The sequence below is a fragment of the Orbicella faveolata genome, unplaced genomic scaffold (genome assembly GCF_042242905.1).
Source record: "Orbicella faveolata isolate gen_17 unplaced genomic scaffold, um_ofav_v1 contig_4, whole genome shotgun sequence".
NCBI classification, from domain to species: Eukaryota; Metazoa; Cnidaria; class Anthozoa; order Scleractinia; family Merulinidae; genus Orbicella; species Orbicella faveolata.
This window is the reverse complement of record NW_028301569.1, coordinates 10,391,912-10,404,678: the sequence shown is the minus strand read 5'-3', so window position 1 is coordinate 10,404,678 and position 12,767 is coordinate 10,391,912. Positions and strand designations below refer to the sequence as shown.

The following is a 12,767-nucleotide window of genomic DNA, read 5'->3' as shown; positions in this document are numbered from 1 at the left end:
CTACAGTAGCGAGTACGCAACAAGGAATCAACAAGGTCAAGTTGATGCTGAGCTCTCCTTTGAACAGGAAAATATTTTTTTGGACGCTAAAACACTTTCTGAAATCTACACACCATTGGTTAAAGAAGTGTTGAGGTTTTTGACAGCTGTCATTTGGTGACTTTCAGTTTCGAAGCAATGTTTGCAATGCTATGAAACTCGAAAGCAGATTACGTTGTGCTGTATAACATGGCTGAAACTACATGTGGTTCTCTAATTATGATGTTTCTTATTTCTTTCCTGTGTCTGATCGCGACGTTAAAAACAGGTGAATGTTAAAATAAGTGCCTGGAATTTCTTTGAAATGGGTATTTTTACTATTTGTAAGACTGACAGACTTGCAATGTTGTTAAATGAAAGCGTCTTCAAATTACAGGTACAGTTACGGTCAGGTGTTTCTTTGAAATTTGGCAGCTGTTTTGTTCCAAAACAGAACGAAAATGGCTTAATTTCAAACATTTTTAGTCCACAGGAGGTGCGTGGGTCAGCAAGGTACTGAAAATATGTGAAATCTTCTGTTTTGCATGAGTTGTTGAAACGATCTTTTTATTTTAATTTGCTATATCAGCAAATAGTTGTCAATTTCGTTTTAAAATGTTAATATGAAAAAATTATGGAATTATTGTGGCGATTTTTGGGTTTCTGGGTTGATTCGTTGTAACCAGATCCGATCGAAAAGGTCATTATTTTTTCATTTTTGGTTATGATGCAAAATTGTTACTGAAAAAATTGAAATTGTACAGGATCTTCTTTAGAATTATACCTAATCGTCGTACCTTTTTGGTAAGCTCAACTGGTATATCAGGTGCGTTTGGCTGAGCCATGGTTCGTGTTTTGTTGAGACATAATACATACACACATGGAAAGACCAAATTAGCTTGTTCTGCTGAAGCTCACTAAAAGAGTATGATTTGATGTTAACCATACCCAAATTTGGCCAAATGTTTGGCAATACTAGGACAGTGACTTGATATTTAGGATCATGCGTGCAAAAAGGCATCCACGGCCAAGCTCAAGTGTTGATCAATAGCCTCGATCGATACTCCATTGACTCCTCAGTTGACCCTCAATCAACATTCCATGGACATCGCGGTTGACAGTCAGTTGACAGTCAACTAATCCCAGATGCCTTCAGTACGCATGATCCAATATTTATGTCTGATTGTTCCTTTTTGGTATGCTTTGGTAGCATATCTTTTCGGTGAGTTTGGTTGAGTTATGGTATTTAGGCAAGACATAGTTGAGCCAGAACAATCATGGCAAGACCAATTGAGCCTGATATACTGTTGAAGCATACTTAAAAAGCTACAATTAGGTATTTACAGCACCCAAATTTGGCTGGCCATGATGCTGTAAACATATCAGGTCAGTGACTTGATATCGCAGCCAAGAATATCAGATCAGTACACACAGCTTGTGATTGGCTAATATTGCAAGTGCAGGAAAACAGGACGGTAAACAAGGCTTCTGATTTGCTATTTTGAATTTGGGCACGGCAATCAGTGAGTGTGCAATACTTTATCGCACCAACCATGAGGCATCACTGAACTTCCTTTCTCTACAGTTTCAGTGCATGGACTGCCTTCATCTACAATCAGCCAAGACAATGGAAACAACATCCAGCTTCCACTTAGGCAAAACCTGAGCAAATTCCAAAATGACTCGAGACTACATATTAACATCACAAGCAATGAACTAAGCACAGAAGCAATCCACACGTCAACACACTTCGTCAAAACACCATCAACAAATCTGCCTGGGACGCATACCACTGCCAATATGCTGGCTGGATTAGAAAGCAACAGCACAAATTTTTCAAATGTTGCAACAACTGTAAGGAATTATTTATTGGGTGATGAGAAGACCACTCTTCCTATTTTAACAGAGAACTATACAACTGTTTCGCCATCACCAAGCATTGTTATGCACAAGCATCACTTTAATATGAAAATACTGGACTATATTCTTATACCTGTAGGATGCTTACTGGCAATTGTGGTTTCATATTGCATGGTGAGTCCATCTAAACTTTACTTGAATAGAAAAAAAAACCTTGCATATTCTAATACATTTTGGCTTTTTCCTATGTTTTTCACTCAACAAATTGCATTGTGCAAGTAAATATGTGAAAGATCATATATTTGAACTGTGGAGAAATATATGAAGGAGGGGGGTGAATAGGTTTTCAGATCGATGGATTTGGCCTTGGAAAGCGCACAGATTGTTGATTTTTGCGGTAAATTGAGTGGATTCGCGGATTCTGAAAACAGTGGATTGTGGATCAGCTGTGAATTTTGGTGCAGATTCCTGATTGTGCCTGTCTTGATGTTCAGATCTTGATCCTACATGAAATTTGGATCATGGATCTTTCTTTCAGCCTTGGTTGTTATGCTAATGAGTTCATCAAAATTATTTCTTTTTTCAAACGAAGCTCATTGAAACTCAGGTGTAAGACTGTTATAATTGGAATTGTACTGTGTCATCAACTCAAGCATGTAGCCTTCTTTACTAATTTTGTGCAAAATTAACAATGACATTCACATTTACCAAGTTGCCTTTGAACTTTTACACTTCTGTTTCCGGATGTGGTTGTGGTTTCAGATTTGAACAAAAATATTGGGGGAATGACAGATTTGGTGAAAAAAAGGCATGGATCGGCAAATTTGCATACCCCTATTCACCCCCCCCCCCCCCCCTCATGAAGACATCAAAGATCATAACAGTTGTATTACACAACTTAAGCAGCTGTGAAATTAAAGCCTGAAAAAAATTCAGGCTTGAATGGGATTCAAACCTGTGACCTTTGCGATACCAGTGCAGTGCTCTACCAACTGACCTACCAAGCCAACTGGGAGCTGGTCACATTGTGAATTTTTTGTCAGGCTTAAAGTTCACAGCTGCTTAACTTGTGTGTATAACTGCAATGATCATTAATGTCTTCATAAATTGCACTGTGTTGCATTTTTCACAGCAGAGCAAAGATGTTAAAATCTGCAACTGAGTCATTTTAGACCCAGATACAGATAGAAATACACAAAAACAGAACCTTGTGACTCATCACAAAGGATACTGAGAATTTTCAAGAAGAGATCTAAAGTTTCTGAGACTGCAGTTCATTATAAATACCTTGAGCATTATCTCTGAGGTATCAAACTGTAACATAAGTCAGAAATAATAATGTAGTCTGAATTCCAGGTTCGCCAGGTGCAGAAAATGAGGAGAAAGCGAAGACTTGAACGAGAGCTGTTACATCAGTATTCATATCCAAACAGCGAGGCAGACGACATGGAAGAACAGAATATTGGAGATTTAGAAAGCATTGTTAATACTCAATTTGTTGCCTTCAGTGATCGTTCTGACAAGAGTCTTTATGAAGATTCCCCAGAAGTAAGTTCTGCCTCAAAAAGCTAATAACAGGCTATATTCATATTCTCTGTATTGGACTGGCACTAGCTTGCAGTTGAGGCTCATGCGGGGGTATATCATTAGACATTTGAAAAGACTGTTCACCTTAACCTCAGTTGCAAGCTAGTCCCAGTTCAATACCAAGAATTTGAACATGGCATACTGAAGGGCCTTTATCATCAGACATCTTTCTTCACATGCAAGAATCATTCCCCACTCAAGAGATAAAAGCAAACCCCTTAGTGATGATATATTTCTTCTGAGATTTAGGGAATTGCCTATGTAGACATTACCTTGTGCTGGAACAGAAACCAGAGTGATGTGAAAGAATGGCAGAAACTGAGCCTAGCTGCATTATATCGAACTGTATTCAATGAGAGTGTGATTTGTATCAAACTTGCATTGAATTAAGCCCAATTCTTAGATCCAAGGTTGCTTGCTCTCACTCCCTCAAACGAGCAATTTTGAAGTGTTTGAGAATTCATCTTTCACTATGTCCCAACAGTTTGACAAAACACAGCGCTGGATCTAGTAAAGAGACTCAGAGCACATAGGTTCCCTCCTTGTGGACACCAATTTTAGACCCTGAAGGAACTGAAATATTTTGGCTTTTTTAACAGAAATTTAAGGCAAAAACTGTCTCAGACCCCAGCTTATAAGGATATTAGGCCTGAATCCTATCCTATCCTATCCTATCCCATATGTTGAATCAAAAAGTCAAGGCTGTCTGACTAGAGGTTTACAAACAAATTTTTGCTTCAAACTGTAGGTAAACCTGGCATTTGGTGAAAGCTCCAAGCTAGTTGTTCAAGAACCTGGCCCCCCTTCTCCAGAGGAAGAGCTTCAAATTGCCACAACTTTTAACAGCTGATACAGGGGGGAGTTGACATAGGTAACAGTCGTGTGAATTTTCAACCTGACCCTAACATGTGACTAATTGCTAAGCAGGGCTCCAAAGAAGTGCTGTTAGGACAATATTATTAGATTTTTCTCCTGGGCAAGTAACTTTTCATTCAGGTAGATCATCTACCAACTACACGTAAATCATCAAAAGAGCAAACCAAGACTTGCCCAGGGGAAGCAGAATTTGAGAGCAACTTGTCCGTAGGGCAAGGTAGAATTCAAGTACTTTTCAAGCCCTGTTAAGGAGCTTTTCATCAACCAAATGAGTCAATAGTGAAGGACAAAAAAAATTATAAGAGAAATCATTAAATAATAAAACTACAAGTTCATGCTAATCATGGAGTAATTCAGTCCTGCTTTGAATGATTGGGCCCAGGTGACAAAACAGGTTAAAAGCTGTATAACATGTTTCTTGATCATTTGAGAACAAATAATTTAGGGGAAATATTTCCAAAGATGGAATGCAATAGATTTGTTTGTTCTTACAACATATTTATATCAATGATAGGCATTTCCTTGTGTACTAGATGACATGCTCTCAGTTCTAAGTTTGTTATAAATCTTGGGATGCACAATTTTGAAAGATATTCTCCAGTTTTAAGGCAGTGTAAACTGTGTAAACTGGATATGGGTAAAAGGGAATATTCGAATTTTATAAATAATGATTAAAAAAAATTTCCCATTATGTTGGGAATTCTGACATTACTAACAGCCACTTTGGAGCTTCAAAAAACGATCTTTGTGCATAGGTACTTGTTATTATTTAAAATAGATTTCTGATACAGACATGTATTTGTTGTTTTATATTTACTGTATCCGTGAGTTGTGAGAGATAAGGATAACTACTTATTTAAAGTTACGTTGTGATATATTTTTTTGGCAATTTATTGCACACTAAGAAATATTGTTAATCTCAAAGGTGATATGAATTATGGGCAGCTTGTGTGAACAGTCTTCCCTACTCTTTGCCATGATTCCGTGTTTCTTCTTATTTCTTAAATTTCATTTTTCTATCCTATTAAACTACATGTAGGGTAAGGGAAGGACAATTATTTTGGTGAGGGGAGGGGGGAAGGGGGGTGAGGTCTGGGCAGTTTAAAAAAAAATATTCCTGCACTGCCAAAACGGTTGGAAACAAAAAATGCAAGGGAAGCCACACGGAAAAAAAAATGTTGAGTAGGCACTTTCTGCTACCAAGGTCCTGTGTTTGACTTTTTAAAATAATTCTTGCACATTCAAGCTATTGCCCACCAAAACAAATCATGCGCAATCTAAAGGTGAGGAAAAAATTCATGCCCCAGAAAATTGCCCAAACTCACCCCACCCCACCCCTCAAAAAATAATGGTCCGTTCCTAAGATTAAGGTTTTTGTATGATCTGTAATGTTGCGTGTTACAAAATGACTAAATATTTAATGTACAGTATTTTGCAGAAGATCGATGTTGTAAAAGTACTTACACGTTTTTAATCAGTGATGTAGATAAATACATTTATTGAAAGAGCCATTTCAACTGTAAAATTATTGTTTTGAAACAATGCAATTTGTGTTAAAAATAATAAACTACTTTTAAAACTTGAAATGCTCTCACGACTTTAGTTAATTGTTGTATGAATAATCATTGTCCAGAGAATAGCTTTGACATCTCTTATTGGATTTTAGTCCAAGGGCAGAGACGAGCCCACTTCTTCCTTCCTGTCACGAAGTGTGACAGGAAGGAAAATGAAACTTCTGCTTGCAGGATAATTACACCATTGTCCTCGAGCGCCTGTTGATATAGCTTTCTTTTTTCAGGCTATTTCACTCATCTTTGCTTCCAACCTCGTTCCCCGGATTTCTGTCCTTTGCCTCCCTTGTCAACGGCAAGGGAGGCAAAGGAGAGAGAGCCTGGGATGGAGGTTGCTTTGCTTCAGTGGCGCATTCAAAGTAAAGTGATCACGTGATTTTGATTTTGATGATCACATCCAATCATATCGCCATATTCGTGGTCACATTTGATCACGTGAGGTTTTATCGATCGCATGATTGTGGAAATTCGATAACCGGTGATTATCTGGGCATGACCCGGTCTGAACAAAAAAATGATGTTAAAAGGACGTCTAGGATCATTAGCAACGCGACCGCAACCCTTTCACAAATTTTGTGGTCAATCCTTGATTGACAAACGTTAGTGTGTGGAAGCACAGCGCTCGCACGCAGGGATCTGCTTTCGCGCGCCATTGTTCTGACGCGTACCTTTGCAGTTTGCTCTGTGCAAAGTTTTTTGTTAGTTACTCCCACATCACCCTCCTTTCATTCCCTCAGTCCTTTCTCGCCCAGTTTTCCTTTCTCTCTCTCCGCCGGCTTCGGCGAGTGTGACTACACAAACGGCCTCGTTGTGGCATTGGTTTCCATAGCAACAGTCGACACAGTCGGGTTCCCTCCTTTGCTTTGGGGCCACTCCACTGGTGCCTTGTCCCTTTGCATTCCAGCAACGCCCCAACTCCGTTAAACAACCTGCGGTTAGAGCGGTGAATTTTGACGAAACTGTATGCGATTGGATTCCACTATCTCGAACTCTCAAGACGGGAAACGAAAACACTTAGAGACAGCAGGGACCGGTTTCCGAAAGAGTCCATCCAAAGGAAAATGAATGAGTTTATGATAGTGGAGCTCAACCGTACTACAGACACTTCAATGTACGTTAATACATTTTCTCCCAATTCCGCCTAAATGTTCTAATTCTTAGGTCCTTTTGTTCCATAATGAATTGATCACCTTGTTATAAATAGGGCTATATAAGAAATAAATTATTATCAAAATTATTAAGCCCTGCTCTGAAGTAAATCTCTTTACCCATAGGACACCGCACTGTATGCTGTTGACATTATAAGTTATTACTACCAGATTCACCTCTGCGAAATACTGCAATGCATCCATGGATATCTCCATGTGATCAAGGTTAGAAAGTGGGCCGTGGTCCTATCTTAAACACGTTGGTCTTAAGCTAGTTTTCAGATCTGGCATGTTACGTGCAGATCAATTCAAAACTCCAAATTCCTCTCCGAATTCATCCATTTCAATTTTTGAAGTCTTGATTTTCACCCCCAGGAAAAAATTGTCTTCAAATGCCCCACATTTGGGTCATATTGGGTGATCAAAAACCCCTAGGTCGAGCGGTTTTCAATCGAGTGGTGAAAGTAACCAGGCAGTCACTTTGGTTTTGGTTTTACTACGGTTTGAAATTGACTAAGTTGTCTAATTGGTAAGCAATTGGTTTGATTTTGGCTTCACGACACTCAACTGAAAACCATTCTATCCCCATGGACACAATAAGAGGTGAGTCATGTGATGGTAGAAGTTTTAATAAAATTACTTGGACGACTGCGTGCTAAAGAACAAAAAAATCACCTTCAGCTAGGACGAAGGGCTGACACTCGCAAGAAACTAATGACTTCGCCACTCTCAAAAAGCCGTGCGCTGAACTTCTACTGTGTCCAAAGTGCTGCTTAATTTTGCATTGCTACTGTGTAAGAGGAATGATAGAACTAGCTTGTTATATGTCCGTATCGGAGAAATACATATATATATTTTTGCAGGGTATATGGACCGATCGAACAGGCCAGTTCATTAAAGTATTGATTATAAAAGTCCTTGTAAATCTGCTAATAAATTGATCATGACGCGGTTCTTCTTTCTAACCTTACGCGGGAACGTAAGGTAAGCATTTATATACGATTCTTGTCGCTTTTGTGAACATTTAACTAAAATCATCCTCCAAACATGAACGTAAAAAGGCTTCTACTTGACACAAGACTGTTCATTTTGTGCAATAAATTGGAAACCATTGCCTCAAATCAATTCGTGAGCGGTCCATCTCAGCGGTCTGTTTTGCCAAATTAGGACCTCTAACGGAACCACGCAGAATTCTCCTTTCCACCGCAGACCAGTTCAGCCATATAATTAGTTAACTTCGAACACGTCACAAAGCTTTTGAAGGCCCTTGCCCTTGATCCCTTGAGTAGCAAAGTTACAAAAGAGCAGTGTTGTCCCTTGAAGTGGAGTCCGAACTTTTGCGCCATGACATCGAGGCCAACTTGTTTTTTCAGATTTCCCACCATGCACCAGTGGTCTCCTATATGATGTCAATTCTCCACCCTTGTAACAACAACTGATGTCAAGTAACTTCCCACCCCCCTGGTCCTGCCCTGGTCACATCAATGAGTCACATGCCCGGGGTATGATCGGCATGACTGAGAGCAGCCTTGTTTGGACTCTTATCGACAACGGCAAATTAGCCAATCAGATTCCGAGATTGGTAGCAATTGTGGTAAAAATTACATTAATACAGAACATTTATCAGTCCGTTGTCAACTGATAGCTGCTTGTGAATCTGAAGTAGTAATTAGCGGCTTTGAGTGATATTCAGTTTTGTTTAGTTACCCTTCCTCCTTTGTACATTTAAAGACGAAAAGCTCGTTTAAAAAAGAATTAAACAATCTTAGGAGACGCAAGGCTGGTTTAAACAGCGGAAAAGGTTGTCTTAGCACTGAAAGAAAATGTTGTTTGATCAGCCTACCATGTTTTTAAAATTCTTTCAATAAGTCCATTACTGGGGCTGATCTTCTCAAAACTCTAAATTTGCTTTTGCTTGTTCAAGTAGTTCTTGCTTGGTTAATGTCTTTGAAAAGAGAAAAAGACTTTTAACAAGTGCAAATACACTCTCGTATTTGAGACCAGAGGGCAAAAACGTGAGAATCAAAATATAAATTAAAGTAACGCAGTAATTGATCTAAGGGACGAACCATTATCTTTGTGGAAGGGGGGATTGGGCAATTTTCTAGGCATGAATGTTTTTCTCACTTTTAGGTCGCGTATGATTTATTTTTTGGAGGACAATAGCTTCTGCGAGAATTTTTTTTCAGCAGTAAAAATTTATAGGAGTTTGATTTTTTTTTCCACATGGCTCTCCATTCAGGATTTTCTTTCAACAGTTTGTGCCTTGCAGACCCCAACCCCCCCTCCAAAACAAAAAATAACGTCTCTAATTTAAATTCTAAACAACTCGTAGTCCATTATTGGAGTGGTACATACACATATAGTTAAGTGACCTCCAACCAACCTCTATTGCAATTGCAAGTTAACAGTGAACGATCAGCTTAAATTTATGATTCACAAAGAGGGGTACCCATCCACTAACGCTTGGAGAAAGGAAAAACATTGATTAGCTGGATACTTCGGTTCCTTGCAACCCAGGGATTAGTTTACGGACTGTGTCGATCAACTAAACCTAATCACCCTCATTCCTCAATTAACGTTTCTCATGGAAGCGAGGCAAGGTTAAAAGAAGGAGATCTGGGCTTGAGTTTGCACTCTAGCCTGTCCACAGACCCTCTATTTTGTCCTGAGTTCGTCGAGATCGCAAGCTTAGCAACCCGGCCCGTGATATATAAACGAGGAGATTCCACTTCAAATAAAGGGTTATATTGTATTGTATTGTAACCAAAACGCAAGGGGTGGGGCTAACTGGGGAAAAACAAGAAAATAAAAATTATTTCTTCCGCCCTTTTCGCGGTCGCTCTCTCGCGCGCGTTCCACGAAAAAAAATCGCAGGAAAAATGCCCGTGGACAGACTATTTGCACTCATTCAGCCCAGGCCCCTACCTCATCCAACACAGGTAATACGGACAATTACTGCATAGGAAAACCATTATTCAGAAGTCTGGTATTGTGTACGGGAGGTAATACAATTTAACAACCTTCGTGAAAAGCCGTTGACTAAAACTTGTAGTTGTTTCAGCAAGTGAGCATGAACGTAGAACCTGCTTGGGCGTGGTAGGGGGCGGGGGGCGGGGGGTTGGGTGTGTGGGACACCAAAAAGCCAAAAATTAAAAGATTTAACAATTGACTCTAGTTCTGGCCAGGAAGACTAGCTCTCCTAGTAGAAATTTTCGCCAGTTACGATATCTGCCATAGTCTTCTGCCTTGATACTAGCTGTACATTTCAAAATGTTTTAAAAAGTTCAATTAAATTAAGCGCAGTTTATTAGGTCCAATACCTGACCTTGAAATGACTTGATGTTCAGTTTACTTCTGAGAAAATCAGCCATTTAATCAGTCAATCAGTCAGTGAATCAGTCAATCAATAAGTCGGTCGGTCAGTCTTTTAGTTAAGTTGACGAAATCAATCGATCAATGTTATCAAAGTATTCAGTCCTCTCTGACTCATCTCAGACACTAAAAAAGTGGTAATTATACAACTGTTCTTTATTTGACTCTCAATTTTTCGAACCTCCCGATAACTCGAACCAAAAGTCGTTTCCCTCTCCTCAGTCGAACACTGTAATTTTACCCTCGATTTCTCGAACTCTCCGATTTTTCGAACCAATTTTGGAGGTTCGAAAAATCGGGATTCCACTGTACTTTTTAATGCTTAAAAATGATGTATGAACGAAGAAGAACGTTAAATCGGAACAACTAAAATTGCGAGAAACTCGCAATACCGAAGAGCTGCTGTTAATCTAATTTGCAGTTCCTTCCTTGTGATGCTGTAACGTACAAGGCAGAGATTCACTTCCTTTTTCTGCCCTGTATCACCGAGCAGAAAGAGAAGGAAATCTTATGTCTTTTGACAGGAGTGTTTTCCACAAGGCTGGTCATGAGTTTCCAGTATTTCTGATACAGGTGAAAATATTAAAAGAATCGGAGCTTTTTGTGTTCTTTATCAATAATTTTATTAACTTTCTCGTCGTTGTTAATTTTCCTCTACGATTTAGCGAAAGCAATAGATATATCCTATTGATTTTGTAACCACACGCCCCTCATGGAAATAAGCCTGAACTTCCTTTTTTTAAGAGGTGCTCCTTAATTTCTGACCGTCAAATACCTGTCAAATTGTCCGCCAGATACAATCGAACCTCTAATAACGACCATCTACAACTGCCACTTTTTTCGGTCCAGGCGGACAGTCCATATATTCACTCTTATTTTAACCTCTCTACATCGATCTACAACGGTCCATACGGGTCCCTCAGGGAACCACTCAGCCTTCTCCCGTTAGTTCATCGGGGACAAGTTTGCCACTTGACTGAACACAGTTGAACCCCGCTATTTCGAATTACTCAGGGGAAATAAAAAATAGTGCAAAATAGCGGGAGTTCGAAACGGCCGATAGTAAATGAGTGAGAGGGAAATCCCAGGGAAATGGTTTTGAACTCGAAATAGCGGGGAATTCGAAATAACCGAGTTTGTATTATTAGTTGGGTGTAACTGTAGTTCGAAATGGCGGGAGTTTGAAATAGCCGATACAGTAAATGACTGAAGGGCTTATCCTAGGGAAAGTGCCCCAAGCTTTGAACGGTTCTGTGTTTTAGAGCCTTCGTTTCTCTTTACCAGCGGTTTAGAAGGTTCGGCCTCGCTTCCATTTTTCTTTCCGCGAGGTTCTGGGCACGATTCAAGCTCTTAGGCTATTTAAAATCGCTGACTAATGCCAATAATTTTATTTGTTTACTTAGTGGTCGCTAAGTCACGTATTTCACGAGCAGGTGAAGATCGATAACTAACGGCGCTATATTGATGTCTTCTATGATGAAAACCCTTTCAACTAGTTGGGGAAAGCGATTTGTGCACAAATGAGGCGTGCCATCAATTCTTACAATTCATAAATCCGACGAATGTACTTTATTCAAAGTGTTTTCATCAATGATTTTCTCGTGTTCGTTTAGAACAATTATACTTTCTATTTGCAGTTTCCAGCAGGTTGCAAATTGTAATCGTTGTTGCACCAGCTAAATTTGCATAACTATTAAAAACGCCTTCGTCAAAGAGAATGGAAGTTCTCAAATCGTACTATTTCGATTTAAGAGCTTTCTCATGCTGTTTCGATAATGATTACGATAAACCATATCGTTTTCCAGCATGTTTCTCTGTTTCCATTCGCGGTCAAGTTACGCTTTGCACGATATTCAAATTTCTTACTGAAACAGCTTGTCTATTTATGCCACATGTCAACAAGAATTTTTCTATAATTTTCATTTCTAGTTCTCAAGCATAAGTATAGAATTGCCTTGTCGTATGATTAGAGTATATTAATAGGGTTAGTCAGAGGTTAAGCCATTGAAGCTTATGTGATCAGATTTTTTGGCTTAATCCAAAAAAGATTTTTTTTGAACCGAACAGCAGAGTTGTTCGGATTAAAAGTATCAACACTAACCAGAAAACGAGGGATGATGTTTGTACGCGACTGAAGAAACACACCCAATAGCCACAGAAACCAATACATGGCAGACAGATGATTTTCAATTGAACAAAGAAGCACCAAGAAAAGCGGAAAATTAACGTGGTTTTCCCAACCTATGAACGGCTTCTTCAGTGACACTTGAATCCGGTAACGAATATTTAAAGGAAAAGCTCTTCTGTTACGTTTTCCATGCTATACAGCCTG

The 12,767-nt window shown here is 39.2% G+C and overlaps 1 protein-coding gene across 1 annotated transcript; it reads left to right on the top strand.

The window, feature by feature from the left end:
- Positions 1-5: 5 nt before the first annotated feature.
- Positions 6-5,927, top strand: LOC110066803 (uncharacterized). The gene is made up of 4 exons (XM_020774051.2): positions 6-307; positions 1,604-2,052; positions 3,235-3,426; positions 4,214-5,927. The coding sequence occupies exons 1-4, from the start codon at positions 229-231 to the stop codon at positions 4,313-4,315; spliced, it is 822 nt and encodes a 273-aa protein (XP_020629710.2). The 5' UTR covers positions 6-228; the 3' UTR covers positions 4,316-5,927.
- Positions 5,928-12,767: the final 6,840 nt, after the last annotated feature.

Coding starts and splice junctions, on each gene's coding strand:
- LOC110066803 (XM_020774051.2), top strand. CDS start 229: ATGGCTGAAACTACATGTGGTTCTCTAATTATGATGTTTCTTATTTCT. Junction 308..1,603: donor GATCGCGACGTTAAAAACAG/GTGAATGTTAAA, acceptor CTTTCTCTACAG/TTTCAGTGCATGGACTGCCT. Junction 2,053..3,234: donor TTGTGGTTTCATATTGCATG/GTGAGTCCATCT, acceptor TCTGAATTCCAG/GTTCGCCAGGTGCAGAAAAT.